Raw genomic sequence first — 21,346 nt, forward strand, 5'->3', positions numbered from 1 at the left:
GTATCATAAAATATATATATCACAAAACACTTTATAAAAATTAATTTTATTAAAATGAGCTATATGGAGAAATTACAGCCCTTGTGGACAGTTAGTGAGAATGAAAAATGGTGCCACCATTATAGAAAACAGTATAGCAGTTTGTCAAAAAATTAAAAGTAAGATTACCATATGATCTAGCAATTCCACTTCTAGGTATATACCCAAAAGAACTGAAAGCAGGAACTCAGACAGATATTTATACACCCATATTCATGGCAGCATTATTCAACATAGCCAAAAGGTGAAAACAACTCAAATACCTATCAACTGATGAAGAGATAAACCAAATGTGGTATATACATACAATAGAATATTATTCAGTCTTAAAAGGGAGGAAATTCTGACACATGCTACAACATGGATGAACCTTAAAGACATTATGCTAAGTGAAATAAGTTAGCCATGAAGAAAAAGCACTCTACAATTTCATTCATATGAGGTATCTAGACTGTTCAAAATCAGATGGAAAAGAGAATAGCAGTTGCCAGGGGCTGGTGGGGACAAAATATGGAATATAGGTAGTTATTTTTTAATGGGTACAGAGTTTTAGTTTCAGGAGATGAAAAAATTCTGGAGATTGACGCTCAATGTGATTGCACTTAATGCCACTGGCTGTACACTTAAAAATGGTTAAACTACGAAATTTTATGTATATTTTATTATAAGTATAAAAAAATCCAAAATACATTCTCCTTAAAAGTGGTTTGTATTAGAAAAATAAATTTCTCAGAATTGCAAAAAAGGAGAGACACAGTTAGTTTAATGTGTGTTGTTCTAGATGAATCATTAATATATTTTTTATATTCTCAAGGTAACTGATAATAGCTTAGTTATAGAAGTTACCAGTATAAAATTATACACCAGGATACAAGTATAAATACTAGTTAAAACCAAATCTGCAATTATAAAATTAGTTAAATCAATCAACCTCTCATTTTAAAAATTAACTATTTCAATTTCTGGAATTCTGTTTTCTCTTCTATGTCCTCATAATTCATCAAACTACACTGACATTGGCTTTGAGATACACGTTTGTCTCCAGTAATCTGACCTGTCATTTATTTGGACCTTTAGCAATGAATTAATTTTCAGTGAGAAAATTATTATCTTTTTTTTTTTTTTTTTTTTTTTTTGAGACGGAGTCTGGCTCTGTCGTCCAGGCTGGAGTACAGTGGCCGGATCTCAGCTCACTGCAAGCTCCGCCTCCCGGGTTTACGCCATTCTCCTGCCTCAGCCTCCCGAGTAGCTGGGACTACAGGCGCCCGCCACCTCGCCCGGCTAGTTTTTGTATTTTTTAGTAGAGACGGGGTTTCACCGTGTTAGCCAGGATGGTCTTGAACTCCTGACCTCGTGATTCGCCCGTCTCGGCCTCCCAAAGTGCTGGGATTACAGGCTTGAGCCACCGCGCCCGGCCGAAAATTATTATCTTACGCTTTAAATATACTTTATCAGTATTTTGCTACAATTTATGCTTTTTATGATAATTATTCCCATTAGGAGAGAAAACTGAAGTCAGAACTTGGCAAACCAGATTTATTTCTCTGTTAACATTTTATTATGGCAAAAGTGCTGTAGGTTTTGATAAGAAACATGATAAATATATTTTAAGCTACTGTATTTTCTACATGTATAATGCATTAGTAGAAGAAAACAATGGATAAAGAAGGGTAGCAAGGTTGTTAAATTATTATAATGTAAATTAATCACTCAATAACCAAAAGAATCAACTAATAATGTAAATGCATGCTATTTCCTCAGCACTACGATGACTTCTACAGGTGATGTGGTAAAATGTATGCTGTAGTTTTTGTACACTCAAGAATAAAATATAATTAGACTACTATTATGCAAGACAAAAGTACTAAACAATAAATCTTTGGAAATCATTACATAATGTGCTATTTTGGAATCTAAGCTGTAAGTGCTTTAGGGTTTAAAAGAATGGTAGATAATATGATAGTTGGGAGAATTAGGAAAAAAAATTCACGTAAAAGAAAATTAGCTGGACCTAATAAATATCTAGGGTTTGATTTGCAAAGGAAATAAAAAGAATGCTTTCATTTAGTAGAAAAAACATGACTACAGAAATATGGTAAGAAAATGGAAAATCTGGTTATAATTTTAGAATAAAAATTATTATAGATTTCCTTATTATGCTGATGTGGGAGTGGAAATTTTAAAATTAGAATTGTTAACCCAGATCCAAATTTGAAGTGGTGGGGTTTGAGAGTTTCAGTGAGCCTCCTTTAGTGTGTGTGTGCTTTTGTGTGTGTGTGTGTGTGTGTGTGATATTGGAGAAAGAAATTCTGGCTTTTCTAAGGGTCTAAGTTACACTGAATTGTACAAGCATTGATGGGATGTTTGACAAACCTTGAAGATGTTGTGATTACAATTTTTGGTGAATTGGAAGGTCAATTCTGGGGGCTTGTTCAATGAAAACATTTTGGCAACAGAAGCAAATATAGTTCTTCGTCAAGGAAATTTTATTTGAAGGAGATTACAATTGTTCTCTACAGTAATGACAAAAGTAGGACAACTTGCAGAGAAATTAGTAAGCTAAGTAAACATTTTGTCTTTAGCAAAGCTTATCATTTGCATGTTTCTTATTTCTTGATTAGAAGACTCTTGCAACCAACCTTTTAAAGGCTTCCTTTACCTCTTTGTTCCTAAGTGTATATATAAGGGGATTCAGCATGGGTGCAATGATTCCATAGAAGAGAGAAACCATCTTTCCTCGGTCCTTGGAGCGGGGTGAAGGTGGTTGCACATACACGGAGATAGCTGTACCATAAAAAAGTGACACCACAATTAGATGGGAACCACATGTCCCAAATGCTTTTTGTCGACCTTCAACAGACTGTATCCTCAACACTGCTCGCACAATAAAAGCGTATGATATAAGGATGAGTGTTAGGGGTATTAGATGGAAGAGCACACTGACAAGGAATAGTTCAGCCTCATTTGCTGTTGTCTCAACACAGGATAACTTGAGCAGTGCAGGGACTTCACAGAGAAAGTGATCTATCACATAAGGGTCACAGAGTGGCAGCTGGAGAGTCAGGGTAGACAACCACACTGAGTTACCAAAACCAGTAATCCAGGATGCAGCTGCCAACTGGAGACAGAGTCTCTAGTGCATGATAACTGAGTAATGGAGAGGCTGAAAAATAGCTACAAACCTATCAAGGGACCTGACAGCCAGGAGAAGACATTCAGTAGCCCCCAAGGCCAGAAATATGAAAAGCTGAGCTACACAGCCGCCATAACTGATTACTTTTCTGATGATGCATAAATTTACTAGCATTTGTGGGACTGTACATGTGGTGTAGCAAAGATCCAGGAGTGACAGATTGATAAGAAAAAAATACATAGGGGTATGGAGTTTGGAGTCCAGGCGTGACACTAGAATAATGGTCAGATTGCCAAAGATGGTCATGACGAAAGAAATCAAGAAGACCACAAAGAGTACAAATTCCAGCCAAGGTCGATCTGAGAAATCCAGCAGAATAAACTCCTGTATGATGCTCTTATTTACCCAATTCATGACCAATGTTTCAACTCTTGGTTTCCTGAAACAGAAAAATTCAGGAAGTCAATTAACACCCATTTGTTGACTATTTCAGTTACTTATAGTCATTTTACTACCTGTTTGAAGATATTTACAGAATTGATATTGCTTGTTTTATAACATGAAAAATATACAGCTGAAAATGCTCATAATTACCAAAGTGTTTCTAAAATTTAATCTTTTTATATCTGTATCATCACTGCAAAAGTGAAAGCTAAAATGTAAAAAGTAGATTCCTGATTTAAACAACTATCACAAAATTTGTTCTTTGATTTTTTGTCGTTTGGTTAATCTTTCTAATACTTTCCACATAGATAGCTATTTTTAGATTCAGTCATAATCCCTAACACATTTTTTTTCACTCTAATTTCTCAATGCTAAGGAAACTGTCTTGTCATCTGAAACAAAGAATTTGTTAGTTTCTTACTTTTTTTTATTTCAATAGGTTTTTGGGGAACAGGAGGTGTTTGGTTACATGAATAAGTTCTCTAGTGGTTATTTCTAAGATTTTGGTGCACCCATCACCTGAGCAGTGTATACCGTACCCAGTGTGTAGTCTTTTATCCTTCAGCTCCCTCCCGCCCTTTCCCCCAAGTCCCCAAAGTCCGTTGTGTCATTCCTCATAGCTTAGTTCCCACTTATCAGTGGGAACATACAACGTGAAACAATTAAAATTATTTAGACCACCTCAAAAACTATACATATAGGCTTTAGCAAGCTATTAGACACATCTCAAGGAAACATCTTTTGCCTTCTAGGACTTTATCAAATCAGAATAAAAAGACATTAGCATGGAATTTGGAGGCAGATAATCTGGGTCCATGTCCCTACTAAATAAGTCATTAGTTACATCCTCCTGGGATTACTTCTTACTCTTTGTGAGCTTCAAGCTTCTCATCTATAAAATGAGTATAATAGTGCCTTCCTGGGATAGTGGTACAAAGTGTAGACAAAAGGAACTGTAGTCATCTTCTGATGCTCAGAGAAAAATTATGTATAATTTTCAGAACTCTAAATGTCCCAGGGTTGCCAATAAAAAATGACTCTGTGAGTTAAAATTTATCTTCTTATTCTCTCCACAGCTCCAATACCATCAACTTTAACAACAGAGATAATAGTAACTATCTGATGTGAAGTATAAATGTGATCTTTAATGTAAATTGCCTGGCATAATGGCACACAGCAATGTGAATGAAAGTATCATATGATACAGGAACTCTGAGACATTCAAGGCAGAGGCTGTTCAGAGTCCTAAATTTGCTAAGTACTAATATAAGTCAAAGCTACCCGTTAAAAATTTCCAAGTCATCTATCTTGCTAACGCCACCCTCTATTGTTTTATTATTATTTTGTTAGTGTAAAAGTGTAAGTTTAAGGATAAGATCACAAATTTTAAATTATTATTCAATATATATTTTAATTTTGCTCACTTATTCTACAGTTCTTAGTATAGAATGGGAGGGAAAGCTTTTATAGCCTCTCAAATGAGTCCCAATGCTATGCAGCTGTCAATAAAATTAGGAATGTGGTATAGATATAAATTCAGATATAGCTATAAATGTACAAAAATACTCAAATCCTCAAGGAAAAAAACAAGTTCCTGAACATGTATTTAGCATGCGTCCCTGTGTTTACATAGGGAATATAATATATTGGTCATATTCATATATGCATAAAATTACCTGGAAGGATACAGACGTGTTAAAAGTTGTTACTTCTGGGGAATGGAAATAGAAAGAGGGAGAAAAATCAGATTTTGATATTTGACTTTATCCTTGCTCTTTCTAATTTTTAATAAATATTATAATGCCTTTTATTATTAATAAAAATTATTATATATTACATAATTACTTTAAGTGAGGACACATTCATACTGTATGTTTTACTATAAAGACAAGCATTGCTTTAGACTTTATAACTGAAACAATCTTATATGAATTTAGACTTTTATCTCTTAACAGATTTTTAAAAAAGAATCTACATTAATCTACATGGACATTTTCTAAAGACTGGACTGCAGGGGCATTGGGCATTCGGCATCTTATTGACAAAAAAAATCGAAAAGGGTTGCCACTCATTATAGGAATTCTGAAAAGCAGAACAAGTGGAATCCATAGAAAGAGATTTCACAAGTTCACAATTTCCTTGAGTTAACAAGTGTTGGAAAATACCCTCAGTCTATATAATTAGGGTGACTGACTGCATATCTCAGTTTGCCCAGGACTGCGAGTTTACTCCTGCTGTTCTGACACAATTACTAATAGAACCGCTCAATCTTCAAAAGGGTTCATGTTTGGGTGATAAGTTATAAGTCTCTCTAGCTGTAATATTGGAGACTAAAATAATTTTCAAATTATTGTTCAAGAGATACCTCATCACTGAGGACACTGCATATGCTTTCTCCTTACTTGTGCCAGTGGCTTTCCCTGACCAGCCCTGTATCTGGCATTTCTCTGCCTAGAATTCAGCCAAAAACAAACTCTCCAAGAAGCCCTGACTAATGACAATTCTAGAAGGGAGGAATTCAATTAACTTCTCACCCTTTCTCACTGAGGTTCAGCAATTACAAAAGTATTAAATGCACTTCTGTTATAGGTAATGTCCATGATCCACAGCAGTAAGGGAAATTTTGCCCCAAATTTCTCCTGCAGGAGAAGAAAAGTACTGGGGAGACTGTAGTGCAACTCATTCTTATATTCTGCTCTGCTCATTTTTGGGGCAAAATTTCCCCATCTTTCAAATATCTAGTAACCTCAATACATATCCACTCTAAAAAAGAGAACTTTTGTTAAAAAGTTGAAAAATTGGCTGGGCGTGGTGGCTCATGCCTGTAATCCCAGCACTTTGGGAGGCTGAAGTGGGTGGATCACCTGAGGTCAGGAATTCAAGACCAGCCTGGCCAACATGGTGAAACCCCGTCACTACTGAAAATACAAAAATTAACTGGGTATGGTGGCACATGCCCGTAATCCCAGCTACTCGGGAGGCAGAGGCACGAGAATTACTTGAACCTGGGAGATGGAGGTTGCAGTGAGCTGAGATCGTGCCACTGCATTCCAGCCTGGGCAACAGAGTGAGACTCCATCTCAAAAAAAAAAAAAAAAAAAAAAAAAAGTTGAAATATTATCTTGCACACAGAAGTTTCAAGTAATTTGAATTGTTATTCTTATCACTATCATTGGATTGGAAGGACTTGTTAACAATGGAAACAAGTAGGAAACTTGTATCTCGGAAATCCTTGCAGATAACATAACCAGTTATTTCACGGATTACACCTGTGCTGATGGTGGTGCCCAGTCATGGCTGACACCTCAAAAGGCTACACAATCTATTCCTCTGGTCCTGAATAGAATTCTGTTTACAGCATCTTCGGAAGATATCATTCTCATTTTGAGTTAACAAGCTTTCCTTTGGTCAAGATAGGAACATATTTTAATAATGCGAGACAAAAGGGATCAGATAGCATAGCAACTGTGTTACAACTGCAGGTAAGAAAAAGTGAGTATTGGGCCAGGTGTAGTGGCTCCTGCCTGTAATCCCAGCGGGAAGCTAGGGCAGATTGCTTGAGTCCAGGAGTTCATCCTGGGCAACATGTTAAAACCCTGTCTCTACCAAAAATACAAAATCAGCTGGGTGTAGTAGCATGTGCCTATAGTTTCAGCTACTCAAGAGGCTGATGTGGGAGGATTGTTTGAGCCCAGGAAGTTAAGGCTGCAATGAGATATGATTGCATCACTGCACTCCAGCATGGGCAACAGAGACCTTGTCTCAAAAAAAAAAAAAAAAAAAAAGGCAAAAACAAAAGTGAGTATTGTAAAAAGCAAGAGCTGAAAAGGTTTATTTGGACTTTTAGAACTTTTATCTACATATAACTCAGGATATTTCAATTTTATTGCCCGAATAAATACAATCACCACCCATTTGCTTGCATATTAGTTGGGATTGCATCCATCAGCTACATACTGAAGTCTTTCAGTACATGGCTGACAGAGGATTCAGAATAATGAGGTTCAGCAAAGTCCTGAAAATTTTATTTTAAGCTGTTTACTATGGAATGAGCATTGAGATAAGAAATATGACAACAGCTGTAGTTTAGATGCTGCTACTAAGTCACTTCACAACTGGGCAAGTTACTCAATGACTTTGGGAAGGAGTTTAATCTATTGTAACACCAGAGTTTTCTGTTTTCCACTCGATATAAAAATTGTTTGCTTCTAAGTTTTCTATAATTATCATACCTCTGAGAATGTATAAAAAGCTTTAAAAATACTACAGTGAACCCCCATGTTCCTGCTGGAGTATAAGGATAAATACTAGGAGTAATTTTTTCACACAACAGTGCAATTTGGCTTAGAATAGATGAAAAGTTTGCCAATATTTTTTGTCTGTTTCACAAAAGGTTAATTATTCAGGTGGAAATCTGAATCTAGGGGTTCAGAGAGATTATTTTCGCAGGCTAGTACATAGCAGACAGAAGGCTTGAATCCAAGACTGCTCTGCTCTAAAGTTTTAATTTCCAGTAGAGTTAACAAAACATTGCAAATAGTAGTATAAAACAAATAAATGGAATTAAGAAACTGGAGCCTTAGTCAAATTTTTCTAAGTGAGATAATCATAAACAGTCCATAAGTGCTCAAAACACCCAAATTTTAGCAAGTTTTATATAATAAATTTCTGAAATGTGTTCTACCTACCTCTATTTTAAGCATTAGTGATAGGATGATTTGTGTGTCCAAGAAGCTTTAAATTCAAATAGGATGAAATGGAAGCATGCAGATTCAATAAACTCTTCATAAGCTATTAATTGTAAAACTGATATAGTGAAGTTTGTTCACTTTTCCCTTGTTTCACTCTGTAAGTGGCAAATTACAAGATCTCCATTCAGGATTAATTTAGAAAATATAAGAGTAGGTACAAAGCATTACAGATAATCCTACATGTTTTTCTGATATTATATTACCAAGTAAGAAGGTATTTATTCGTCTTTCCAGAATTCTCCTCACCGGGTTTACAAAATAAATGAGAGGGATAGGAAACTTTATTTTCGAATGTTGGGTGTGCTCTGGCTTACAGGGGAAGATAACAATCCTCATGTGGTTTATGGTAATTGACCATGATACCTGATGAGAAGAGAGAAGGAGGAGATCTCTGTGATGTGATACTTCATTTTAGTTTAGATTTTCTCCCTAATGCCCTTTCTCTGGGGATTGTCTCCTCAATTGTTTCTGAGACAAAAGGGAATGACAGTAGGGACTAAAATACTTTACCAAATAAAGTCTGGATTTTGTGCCACCAAACTGAGTGTTCGTTTCCTTTTTACTAAGCAAGTTCTGTCAAGCCACAGAAAATTGTCCATTTACTCTGAAATCCTGAGGTCAATTATTATGCAATAAAATAGGCTTCCAGTTAATTTGATGTAGAAATATTTTTACCTTGATTTACATAAAGTAGTTTTCTTCATTATGTATCCAAATAGGTTTCTTTTCTTTCATAGATTTTGAATTTCTAGCCTTAGTTAAAAAACTCTTCTTCAGTTCAATGTAATTTCCTAGATATTTTTCCAAGATTAAAAAAAGATTTATATTTTTCTATAGTTTTTTCTATACAGGATTTGTTTTTATACATTCTAATATGTAGTTTCATCAGCTTTTAAGGATGAGTAGATATGAGAAAATATGTTTTCTCATATGGTTATGAAAAAGGTTGGTATCTATAAGTAGAGTTTTTATAAAGCCCAAGAAAAATACAAATAACACAACTGAAAAAATGCTAAATGATATGACCATATATATACTGTGAACTCAGAATAGAAAATCTATATATGATTTTAAATTCCCAAATATTCAGACAAATATATTAAAGTAGTAATGATGAGTCACTTATCAGACTGAAAAAACAATGTAACTAGCAGTAACTCCTATTTCTAATGTTGCTGAAGGGAAAAGGCTCTCATAAATTATGGTTAGAAATTCAAAGTGTCACTGACATTTTAGAAATAAATAGGGCAGTTAATCTTGAAAAAAATATTCTACTCATCAACATAGCAATGCCATTCATGGAAATCTATTCTATGGAGTAAATTTACCAGTACACAAATCATAGAAATAATGATTTTTATTGTAGCAATGTTTGTGGTGGCCAAAGTAGAGAAAAATTAGTTTCTCAATAGGAAATTGACTAAGTAATTAACCTAATCCAGAAGTATTTGCCTGTGATGTTGCTGAGTGAGAAAATGAAGATGTAAAAAGGAATAAATAACATGATCTTAATTACATAAACAATAACTTTATGTATTGTGCACCTGCATGGAATTACACGAGAGTGAAGAATAATAAAGAATACTTATTAGCTCCTTCATGTGGGCAATCTGAAGAGGGCAGAGGCTGACAACTGTGAAGGGAGAAGGAAGGGGCATCAAGTAAACCAGGGAAAAAGAGTAAGATGTAATCCACAAAAAATAATGCATACCATTTAAAACCTTCCCAAACTAGTAACAGTGCTTATCACTGAAAGTAAGAGTGAGCATGAGGGCGGGATTAATCAGGGGAAAATGTTTATAATGTTGAATTTTCTTTTTTCCCATAAATGCTTATAATAGATAATTTAAGTAAAGGGAATAGTATTTAAAGAAAAAAAAAACACCAAAAACAGAGGGTTAAACAAATAAGAAAATAAAGACAAATCTTTAGTTTGCAGAATGAACCAAGGTAAATAAACTAAAAAATTTCAGTAGTCCTTAAAGTGAAAAATTAAGAAATAATGCTCAGTTATCAAGGGACTGGAAACAGGGGAGAATCTGCAGTTTAATACTACTACTAATAATAATATCAATGTTTACTATCCTTACAATGTTTTACATTTGTATCCTTACATTTCTATCCTTACAATTGCTACACTTTATTTTTTTTAATGTGGAAATGGAGGCTTAGAGAGGTTAAACAAACTTCCTAAATTAACATAATTTGTTAGGAAACCTAGATCTACTATGAATCTACATTTTTGTTCAAGTTTAATTTCTCCTCTTTGACTAATGCTTAAGGATGATTCTTGCCAAACTCAACACTCCCCATTTACCCTAATTTCCCAGAGGACTACTTACTTGATTAGTAGTGAAAGATCTCTTGAAACAATATAATTATAATTTTGTATATTAATTTATGACCATCTAATCAATTACCTCTCCTTATATCGGAATGAATTAGGCTTGGCTACAGTAATATTTTAGTGACTAGCCTTGGGGGTTGGATCACTCAGGCTTAGCTCTCAGGAAGAACTTTGTATGTAAGGGGGAACTGAGCATTGAGAAAGATAAACCTTTAATAGTTCTTTAGGAAATGCCAAGTATTAAATATCTGAGAGACTAGGTGAATATAGAATTTGAAAAACAGTGTATCAGAGCAAAACAAGAGAGGGTCTTGGGCTACTGCCACAAATGTGCATGGGTATTTGTGCTTGATTTAATGGTACCTGAGAACATAACATGTTCTCAACCCAAACCTCATTCTTAGTTTATATTTTCCCTTTTATGATGGGAAGGTCAGCAACATCATTATGTTTAGTATGTAGAAGCTCAGATAAAACTTGGAGCATTCTTGGATTAGATAGGTTTCCATGAACTGATATTATGACTCAACCAATTTTAGTTACTGCCCCCAAAATTAGAGTGGCATGATTCTGGAAGAATTTAGGCATTTTCATAAATGTAATTTTGGTACCTTATGCCTGTATATTGGGTATATGTAGAGTTCAGGGCAGGGTCTAGCTAGGCCTCCAAAAAGCAAGGATTCAAGAATGGAAGCTAGATACAAATGCATAGGAAAATTTGGAAAGGTGTGAGATTGAGAACCTTACAGATCTTATTGGCCTTAGAAATAGTATTCTAGTTTGTGAAAGCATAGGAATGTGTGAATGCTTTAGTGGGAGAGCTGAATAAATCCTTAGCAATATTTATCTCATTCTGATGCCTGTATTTGGTTGAAATATACTTTATACTATTCTTTGCACTGAATGTTTTGCAAAAATTATTGAGTGGAAATAAGTTCTTTCATGTACATAAATGATGAATGCACTGCGGAAAGGAAAAGTAATGAGGGAGAACATCATGTTTTATATAAAATGCTCTGTCTTGCAAATGTGCTGAAAATTAGAATCAAATTCTATATCAATAAGGCAGGTGAGCCAGTTGTATTTTCTGTAAAAGAAATTCTATAACAGCAGAAAAGACTGAAGACGTTGGCTCACGTTAAGAGGAAATGAGGGTGGTGTGGGAAGAGGCTGAAATTCTACTATAATTATAAAATGCTCCATACTGAAATTCATAAGAATAATGATTTTAAAGCAGTGAATAGTAAGATCACGTGATATGAGAAATATCTGAAGTAACTGAAGACAACAATAAGGTTTCCTTCAAGAAAGGACAGTCAAAAGAGTGATTCCCTTAATCTGATGCTGCAATTATCAAAAAGAAGTTATTTGGGTACAAAGATGAAAGTGTTCTTTTGAGGCTTCCTTTTAAAAATACCTCCAGTAGTAAAATCTGTCATTTTTATTGTCACAAAATCTTGATCAAATTATCTCCCTATTTCATTTTATTATTTGTCTGTTGCTGATATGTATAGATACAATCGATTTTTGTGCATTGATCTGTTTTCCAGTGACCTTCATGAACTCATTTAATTAGTCTAATAGTTTCTATGTAGACTCTTTTGCATTTGAACCCATACAATCATGTCATTGGGAAAAAATGATAATTATACTTCTTTCCATTTCTAGTGTATTTTATTTATTTTTCTTGTCTTATTACACAAACTAGGACCATCAGTATAATGCCAAAAAGAAGTGATGATAGTGGGCCTCTGTGTCTCATTCAATACTTTATAATTGTGTATGATATCTGCTGCAGATTTCTTGTAAGTATTCTTCATGAGCTTAAGGGAATTTTCACTATATTCCTAGTTTGCTAAGATTTAAAAAAATAAATAGGCATTTAATTTTATCAAATGCTTTGTCCAAATCTATAGAGATTTGCCAAAAATTTTTTTAATTGATAAATAGTATGAAATGATTTTCAGATGTTACACCACTCTATCCTGTGATAAACACCACCAGTGCAATATGCTATACTTCTTGTATAACACTAGATAAAATTGATTAACAATTGTTTAGGATTTTCATATCTAGGCTCACAAGAGATTGGTCCCTAGTTTTCCTTTCTTGCAATGTCGTTATCACATTTGGTATTTAAATTATGGTGGCCCTACAAAAGGGGTCATAAATTATATCTGCTATCTATTTTCAATATAATACTATGGAAGAAATAACCACAAAATCCCTGGGACATCCAAAAATAATTATTTTTGCTTAGAAGTCCCTGGTTTAGCTGAGTGGTTCAGTTGCTCAAGTCTCATGTATGTATCTGTGGACAATACAGTTTGGCACAATAATTTTGCTAGCCTTGGCTGAAGCCTCAGTTGAGAAAATTGGGCTAAAATAGCTCTACTCAGTGTATGTCATTTTTCACCTTGCTGTCCTGAGCATGTTCTCAAGATAAAATTGGAGAAGCATGAAAGGGAGTTGGAACCATGCAAAGCCTCTGGCATATTCTGTGGACCAAAGAAGTCACAAAACAACTCAGATTCAAGGGCTCAGGGAATAGACTTTACTTCTTGATGGGAGATGCTACAAAGTTACATTGTAAGTGGCATAAATACACTTACAATATGTATTTGTAAGTGTATTTATACTTACAAAGAGAGAGGGCTATAGAATTAGAAATATTTTTATAATCAATCTATCATAGTTAACAATCTTTTCGTATAAGAAATATGCTTACTTCTTTCCATGATCCCCAAAAGTCTGTCCAATCATGGCATCAGCCTCAAAGTCCAGGATCCTATGACCAGCATTGCGTTTGGATGCAGCTCCTCTTGATCTACAGACCTAGTCTCATAGATACTATGGTGCTCCACCCAGATAACGTCTTCAGGGCCAAGGCACTCATCCCCAAGGTCCTAAGATACTGATGACCGATGAATCATCCCTAGAAATTTCTTTGGCCATAGGGAAATGCCTTGGCCAAGGTTTTACCTCCTCCACAGTTTACAAAGACTCATCTTCTTTGCTTCTATTGGGAAAACTCTGAAAGGCCAGCTTAGCTCCTAAGCTCCCCATAAGACTTTGTGAGTTGCAGCCTCAGCAGTAAATGCATTTTGGATACTCCTCCAACGTATTTACCAATAGGGAAGGTTGCCATCTCTGAGTGGGCCCTAGAACAGGAAAAGTCTCTTCAGAAATTCCAGACTGCAACATAATTATAGTATTCCACAACTCTAGGCATCATGTGAAGCCACAGGTTAAACTCAAATAGTAGAATTGCAGTGTAGACCCCTAGAGTTCTTAAAGTTATCTGAAATAGAGAACTATAAATGTTTGTAAAACCAGTTTATGACATGCTAGTAGGCATTGTAGAGTTAGAGTCTGACCGCATGACGTCAAGTAACTATGAGGCAAGAACTGCCCATCATGAGCTGGGTTCTGTCCAGATTCATTAAATCATAAGGTTGGGTGGGCCGTTAGCAATGCAATATTAGATGGAAATGGTATATCCTGGACAGGGCACAAGCAAGGCTGGCAGTCTAAGTAAGCTTCAGGAGCAGGTAGCTTGGTCTTATATGTTCATCTTTTTTGCATTGGGACCTCTCCTTCAGTTCATTTCTATGTCTGTCTGTGGCAGAAATTGGGGGTGGCTAATAACTAGCTTGCAGTAGAGAAGAAAGCTCATACATAGCTCATAGAGGGGTCAGCCCAATGTGTTCACAGGAGCTGAAAATGGATTGCTTTTACACTACAACACCACTCATGAGTGGTCCTAAAGACATTGGTGAGAAATCTTCCCAATGGGAAGAACTCTGGGAAGTGAACTAGGCCATCTATTTTTTGTGTGAAGAAAGAAGTGACCCAAGAAAGAATATAATGGGAGGTAAAAAATGGCCTGGCTGATTAATTAAGGAGCAAGAATGGAAGATCTGAGACCACTTTTTCTGAAACAGGGTATGTAGATGGTTACATGGAAGTTAGTATAAGTGTGAAGAACTTTGCATTACACCTTAATGTCCACCAGGGACTATCCATTATGGAAGATGGACTCAACATCTGGATAGTTGCCTAAGCTAGTTGGCATCAGCCAACCTCTATCATTAACCATCCCAGTCCTGGCACAGCGGAGTTGTAAATGCAGTAGTTCTGGTAAAAGAGATGGAGGCAATGTGTGGACCCAACATCTTTGGCTCCCTCTTATCAAAACTGATCTAGCAAATTGGTGACCAGATTGAAGATAAGTTTACCAGCTTAGACACTTTCCAAATCAGAAGAGGCAGCAATTTATTTTGAAAAGTATAGGCAAGAATATGCTGGGTATGAGCCTATCTTTCTTGCCTATAAGTCTTCAACCTTCTTTACTATCTGGTGGTTTATATTAGAGTGGCATGAGATTTCATATAACATTTTGTGAAGAATAATGCAGTGAAGAAGTATGGCAGTGGGTAAATGATTATGACTCCATTGGTTGTGTCATATATTACACCACACAGAAGCTGCTATCCTGAAAAAACAACGAATGTCTTTTTAATGGTAAGGCTAAAGTACCACTATGGAGGCAGAACTTTACTAGACTAGGAGGTGTGCTCCAGGATTCAGTTGACATTCTAAATCAAACACCCTTAGATGATACTTTGTATCTAGTATACAAAATACATGGGTCTGGGAACCAAGGAGTGGAAGCAGGAATGGCTGTACTTTTCATCACTGTCAGTGATCCACTTGAGGAATTTGTGCATCCCATCCCCACAGTTTTGGGGTTTGTGGGTTCAGAGGTCCTGGTTCCCAAAGGGAGAAAACTTCCACCAAAGACCAAGGCAACAATCTAACTTATCAGGCTTCTCAGACTAAGGGACCAGCAGGTAAGAAGTGGAGTCATCACCTTAAGCAGGGACAATTTACCCTGATCATCAGGGAGAGCTAGAGCTACTGTTACATGAGGAGACAGGAAGTGGTATCTTTGTCAACTCTAGGCAAATCCTTGCCCAATTTTCAGAGCAAACATACAAGTGAAGCAAGCCCAATTTTAAAAGGACGTAGTGACTAGAGTCAGGAATCAAGATTTGAGTCACTTCACCAGTTTAAGTTACCAGGATCTGCTGAAGATGGGGGAGGTCTGGAATAGATAACAGAGAAAGGCTATGATAAACATCAGCCGTGGCCTCTAAACCAGCTGGAGTGATGGAAGTTGTAGATCATCTCACTAACCTTCACTAGTTTTCCTTAGGAAAAGAAGCTCCGTGGAATTTTAAAAGAGAATACGTATCTAAGAACACATATAAGGAAATGGATCAAAACACAAAGAGTGGACTATGGTAGACACTGCAACATGCTAGCCAGTCCTTATTCAGAAATAAAAGACGTATTTCCTAGCTGTCAACTTTCTTTAGGGGTTGTCTTAGCTAAGGAAAACTGACCTGCCAGAGGTCATTCCTTCTTCCAGAAGCAGCCCACATACAATGACCGATCAAAATGGTGGCATAAAGTCACTCTTGCCTCAAATAGGGACAATTTTTAAGAGCCAGCCTAGTTTCAGAGTTCCCTATGGGATCTGCTGAGGTCTTCTTTGTGAATGCATTAAAGTTCAACTTTTCCCTCTGCCAAGCTTGTTTCTCTTTTCCAAGTGTTTTACAGAGTATCTCCCAATAAATTCCTGCACACCCACCTCTGTCTCAGAATCTTCTTGCCAGGAACCTAACCTGCACCAGTACAATTCAAGGTAAAAGCATATTTAGAAAAAAAACCCAAACCAAGAGAATTAATTGCCAGTTGAGAGATATGACAATAAATACTAAAATAAGTTTTTGAAAAGGAAGTAAAATTAACTCAAGTGAAAATGCTAAAAATACAAGAAGATATGGAGCAAAAGGAAAAGTAAACATATGGGTAACTGTAAATGAATGTTGATTGTGCAAAACATTAATAGTAATATCTTATAGGATTAAAAGGCATAAAGAGAATAACATAGAAGGCATGATGAGGCAAATGGTATTAAGGTTGTCTAAGATTTTAAAAAATAATAAATGTCATAAATTGTGTTAATCTATAATTGGTCCCAAATATGCACATACAAGATCCAGGGCAACCACTGAAAGAATGTTAAAGAATGTAAAACTAATTAGCTAGTATAGGGTAAAATGAAATTTAAAAATTGATAAATTCAAGAGAAAGAAAAAAGAGAGAATGTAAAACAAGTGAATCAAATAGAAATAGTAACATAGTAACTATAAATCCAAATATATCAATGATTATATTGAATACAAATACAATAAATAAACTAAAAGTCTAAAATTATGAGACTGGAGGAAAAAAATCCAACCATAAGCTGCTTATAAAATAAGACTTAAATATAAGGACACAATATTTGAATGTAAAAGAATAGTAAAAAGCATATGTAAATGTGAATGAAAACAAAGCTTATGTTGCTCTATTATTATTTTTAAAAAGTACACGCTAAAGCAAGATGCACAGCTAAAGAAGAGCAATATTTTGGAATGGAAGAAGATTCAATTCACCAGGAAGAAATAACAATTTTAATTTCTGTATGTATCCAATAACAATTATTCAAAATATGTACAAGATAAATAGACAGTTAAAAAGAGATAGAAACAATTCCACAATCATATTGGGATACTTCAATATACCTTTCTAAATAGTACATAGGAAGAGCTGACCAAATTTCAATATGGGTATAAAACATTGTAGGGGAGGCAAAACTTACCTCTGTCCTCTCAGGCTCTCTGGCTAAGTCTGAGAATTAAATTGGTACAAGACAGATTAACAGTAGAAAAGCACACAGATTTTTTACATACACATGGGAGGCCTCATAGGAAAATGAAGACCCAAAGAAGTGGCACAACCCAAGTGCTTCTACACTACGTTGAAGAAAGACAATTTGTAGAAAAATAACTAAAATAAATGGGGGAGAGCAAAGGAAGATATGAGTTACTTTAACAAGGTCTGTTTGTATAGAATTCTTTTGGACTCAACTTCCCATTTGTGGTGATAAGAACATTTCTTTCCAATGGAAGTTTTATCTACTGATTTTAGGAAGAAAAAGAAAGGTCAGAGTGCCTTTCTTGTACCTACTGTTTTTCATGTGCCTTTAGCTCAAAACAATCCTCATGCCGAAGTGGCATATTTTGGCATCTGATAGAATATTCTGCCACTCATCAAGACAGAAAATATAAAAGAAAAGCCATATGGCCATCTTAGTAGATGAAGGAAGAGTGTCTGACAAAATGCAACATCCATTTTGATAGTAGTCTAATAGAAGAGAACTTCCCCAAATTGCTGAAGAGCATCTATGAAAAATGTATAACTAACAGCACACTTACTGAGGAAAAACGGAATGCTTTTCTCCTAAGATAAGAAGCATGGCATGGATGTCCACTCTTATCTCTTCTATTGAACTTTGTTCTGGAAGTTATAGCCAGTGCATTAAGGCAAAGCAAAGAAAAGGCATCTAGATTGGAAAAGAAGATGTAAAGTAGCTTTACTCACAGATGACATGATTGCCTGTGTAAAAAACTTGATTGAGTATACAGTAAAGCTTCTGGAACTAAGTGAATTCAGCAAGTTTGCAATATACAAGATAAATACTCAAACATTCAATTGCATTTCTATCTAGTAGCAACAGATAAATAGAAATGAAAACTAAAAATACTTTTTATGCTAGTATCAAAAATATGTAATTTTTAAGAATAAACCTGATACTCCATCATCATTCTCACTGAACCATTTTTTCCATACCCTCTTTCTACTTGTCTCTTCAGAAATAAATTTCTTCATTTTTGCTTATCTTTTTATTTTTTCTTATGAGCATACATCCATGTATTTTTTTAATGTCCTCTGCTTTCTTTCATCAAAAGTCACATGCTATAGATACTTTTTTTGTACTTTGCTTTTTACACCTAACAGTATGTCCTGGAAATTACTGCATATTGGTTCCTAAAGATGTTCCTTGTTCCATAATAGTCTATTGTATAACTATATCATTGTTTATATGATCACTCCTATGTAGAGGCATTTATGTTGTTTTCAATATTCTTAATTTATAAGAAATGCTGCACAAATAACTTTGTACATATGTGTTGTTGTACTGAAGGAGATGTATCTTCAGGGTAAGTTCTTAGACATGGGATTGTTGGGTAGAAAGATAAGAGCATGTGTGATTTTGTTAGATATTCCCAAATTTTCCTCCAGAAGGGTTGAACTCATTTGCATTCCCAACAGCAATGTACACTAGGAGAATTCTGGCTCCTGTCTAGAAATCTATGTGCGATGTTTCAAGTCTGGTCACAGGCAATTACAAAGATTTTACCTGGCAGAATCCCTAGGGGAAAACTGCCTCCTCACACCAGACTGGATGTACAGCCAATGTATGGCAATCCTAGGAGAGCTGCAGCCAAGAACTCGGGCCCCCCACTGGCTTGCTATGCTCTTTGGTGTCTTGGCATTCCTAGCCCAGGCATTTCCTTTTAGAGGCCTCTTTATCTGGGGTCTTTTGCCAACATCTTCCTCAGGTGCCTCTGCCAATACCTCCATACCGGAAGAAGGGGATGGTAAACTTAAAGGCACTTTTATTCACTTTTACTCAATATTAACTACTTTTCTACTTGCAGCCTTTCTTCCTGTCCCTCCCTTCAACCACTGGGTCCATAAAACTGTCACTGAAAAAGGGGACTTGTCGCAGACTCCAAGAGCAGGTACTTGGATCTTGCATGGGAAAGAACTCAGGGCAAGTCACAGAGTATAGTGAAGTTAAGATGACCTATTAGAGACTTCAGTTACAAAGTAGAGCATCCTCAGAAAGCAAGAGGAGGAACACACCACCTTAAACATACTGCTTGCTTATATAGGGTGTTAAGAATAGAGTGTTTATTAAAAGTCTAGGATCAGCTTCTGACAGGCTACTAGTATTGTTATTTTCCTATGTTACTATTGATTTCAGTAAGAATTTATGAGTATTCTTTTATTTTTTAAAGCAAAATCTATCCTTAAACTAAGAATGCTTTTCATTCTTAAAGTATTGGGACATTTCAATAAGTTCTGGGTCTTTAGTTAGTTAACATCATTAACTCAGTCCCTCAACCATAAACATCTTGTAACCAAGAGTGTCCAACTCCCTGGGAAGGCAACCCAGCAGGTTTGGCTTTATCCAGCCTTTGTTCAAGATGGAGTCACTCTGGTTAGGAAGCCTCTGACAGAACTGCAGGAGCCTTTTGTTTGGGACTTTCAGCATTTGAGAAGATTCCCCAGATTTGTGCTAGTTCACAGGGTATAATGGAAGTGTGGGGAGCACTTACTCCAGTTTAGCTGCTTTACAATATTATCAGAGTAAGTGATTAAAGGCAGTTACTTTAATGGATTTAAAGGATTGCTCCTTTCATTTTGGCTGTTGTTTTAATTGACTTCTCCCACAACTGGCAGCTCAGCTCAGCTCTTGCTGGCCATTGGAACTCCTGCTTCCACGGAGCTTCACTAAAAGAACATGCCAATATTTTTAATGCCAATCTAATAAGTGAGAAATAGTATCTCAATATTGTTTTAATTTGTGCTTGTCTAATTATATGTGCATTTAAATTTTTTATATGTTGAGAATAATTTTTGTCTGGTTTGTTGATTGCTTCATTTCTCCATTTTTCTATTTGATATTTGGCTCTTCCTCCTTCAATGGTTCTTTATATATTAGAGATATTAGCCCTTTGTGCTATACATTGTGAATAGTTTCTACTACTTTTGTCAGTTGCATTTTGACTTTGTTTACAATATTTTTGCCATAATTTTTTTTAATATGTAGACGAATTAGTCAATCATCAAGAGGAATTCATCCATTTCCTTTTGATACTTTTATGTTTTCAATTTTACCTAGATCCTCAATTCCTTTGGAGTTTATTCTTGTAGTGGGTGTAAGGAAAGGATCTCATGTTTTTTAATAATGATCTACATGATCCTGCACGAATAAAAATAATTCCATTTTTACCTAGTTATTTCAGATGTCATCTTTGTAATATACTGAATTACCATATATATTTGGGTCTAATTCTGGACTTTTTATTCTATTTCACTGGCATAGTCATGCACTAGTACCATGTTATTTTAACTATAGAGTTTTATGATAATGTTTGGAAGGGCCAGTGCTCCTTCATGGTTTTTACTTTTCAGTGTTTTCTTAGCTATTCTTTCATTTTTTTGTTTTTCCATCTGAACTTATTATCAACTTGTTTCAGGCTAATACTGTTCTAACGGTCTTTATCTCTACCATGTTTTATATATTGCGACAACACTATAAACATGTGCATTGTGCTTACAACATGCCAGGAACCATTCTAAATGCTTTCATGTATTAACTCATTTAAACATCAAAATAGCCCCTGGAGAATGGCAGTATTATTTCACATTTTTAAGTGAAGAAACTGAAGAATGGAGAAGTTAAATCTAAAGTAGAGATGAAATTCCAATTATGCAAGGAAGCCCATGTTCTCAAACACTTGACCCTTCTCTCTGTGGATCTATATAACCTCAAAGCTAACTTTATCTTTGACATATGTGTATCAGATTTGGGGGAAGAAAGAGTGGCTTGCAGCAGCATGATTTTCCTGAGACTCTGTATGCCTGACTTCAGGTGAGAACTCTCTG

The 21,346-nt window shown here is 35.5% G+C and overlaps 1 protein-coding gene across 1 annotated transcript in view; it reads right to left on the minus strand.

Annotated features, from left to right (window-relative positions):
• Positions 1-2,504: 2,504 nt before the first annotated feature.
• LOC102121760 (olfactory receptor 2B6) overlaps positions 2,505-21,346 on the minus strand; it is a 67,782-nt gene continuing 48,940 nt past the window's right edge. The window contains 1 exon segment of the mRNA XM_045390590.3: positions 2,505-3,611. Within this exon segment, the coding sequence (XP_045246525.2) occupies positions 2,657-3,586 (930 nt within the window). The 5' untranslated portion in view covers positions 3,587-3,611 and the 3' untranslated portion in view covers positions 2,505-2,656.

Source organism: Macaca fascicularis, chromosome 4 (genome assembly GCF_037993035.2).
Source record: "Macaca fascicularis isolate 582-1 chromosome 4, T2T-MFA8v1.1".
NCBI lineage: Eukaryota > Metazoa > Chordata > Mammalia > Primates > Cercopithecidae > Macaca > Macaca fascicularis.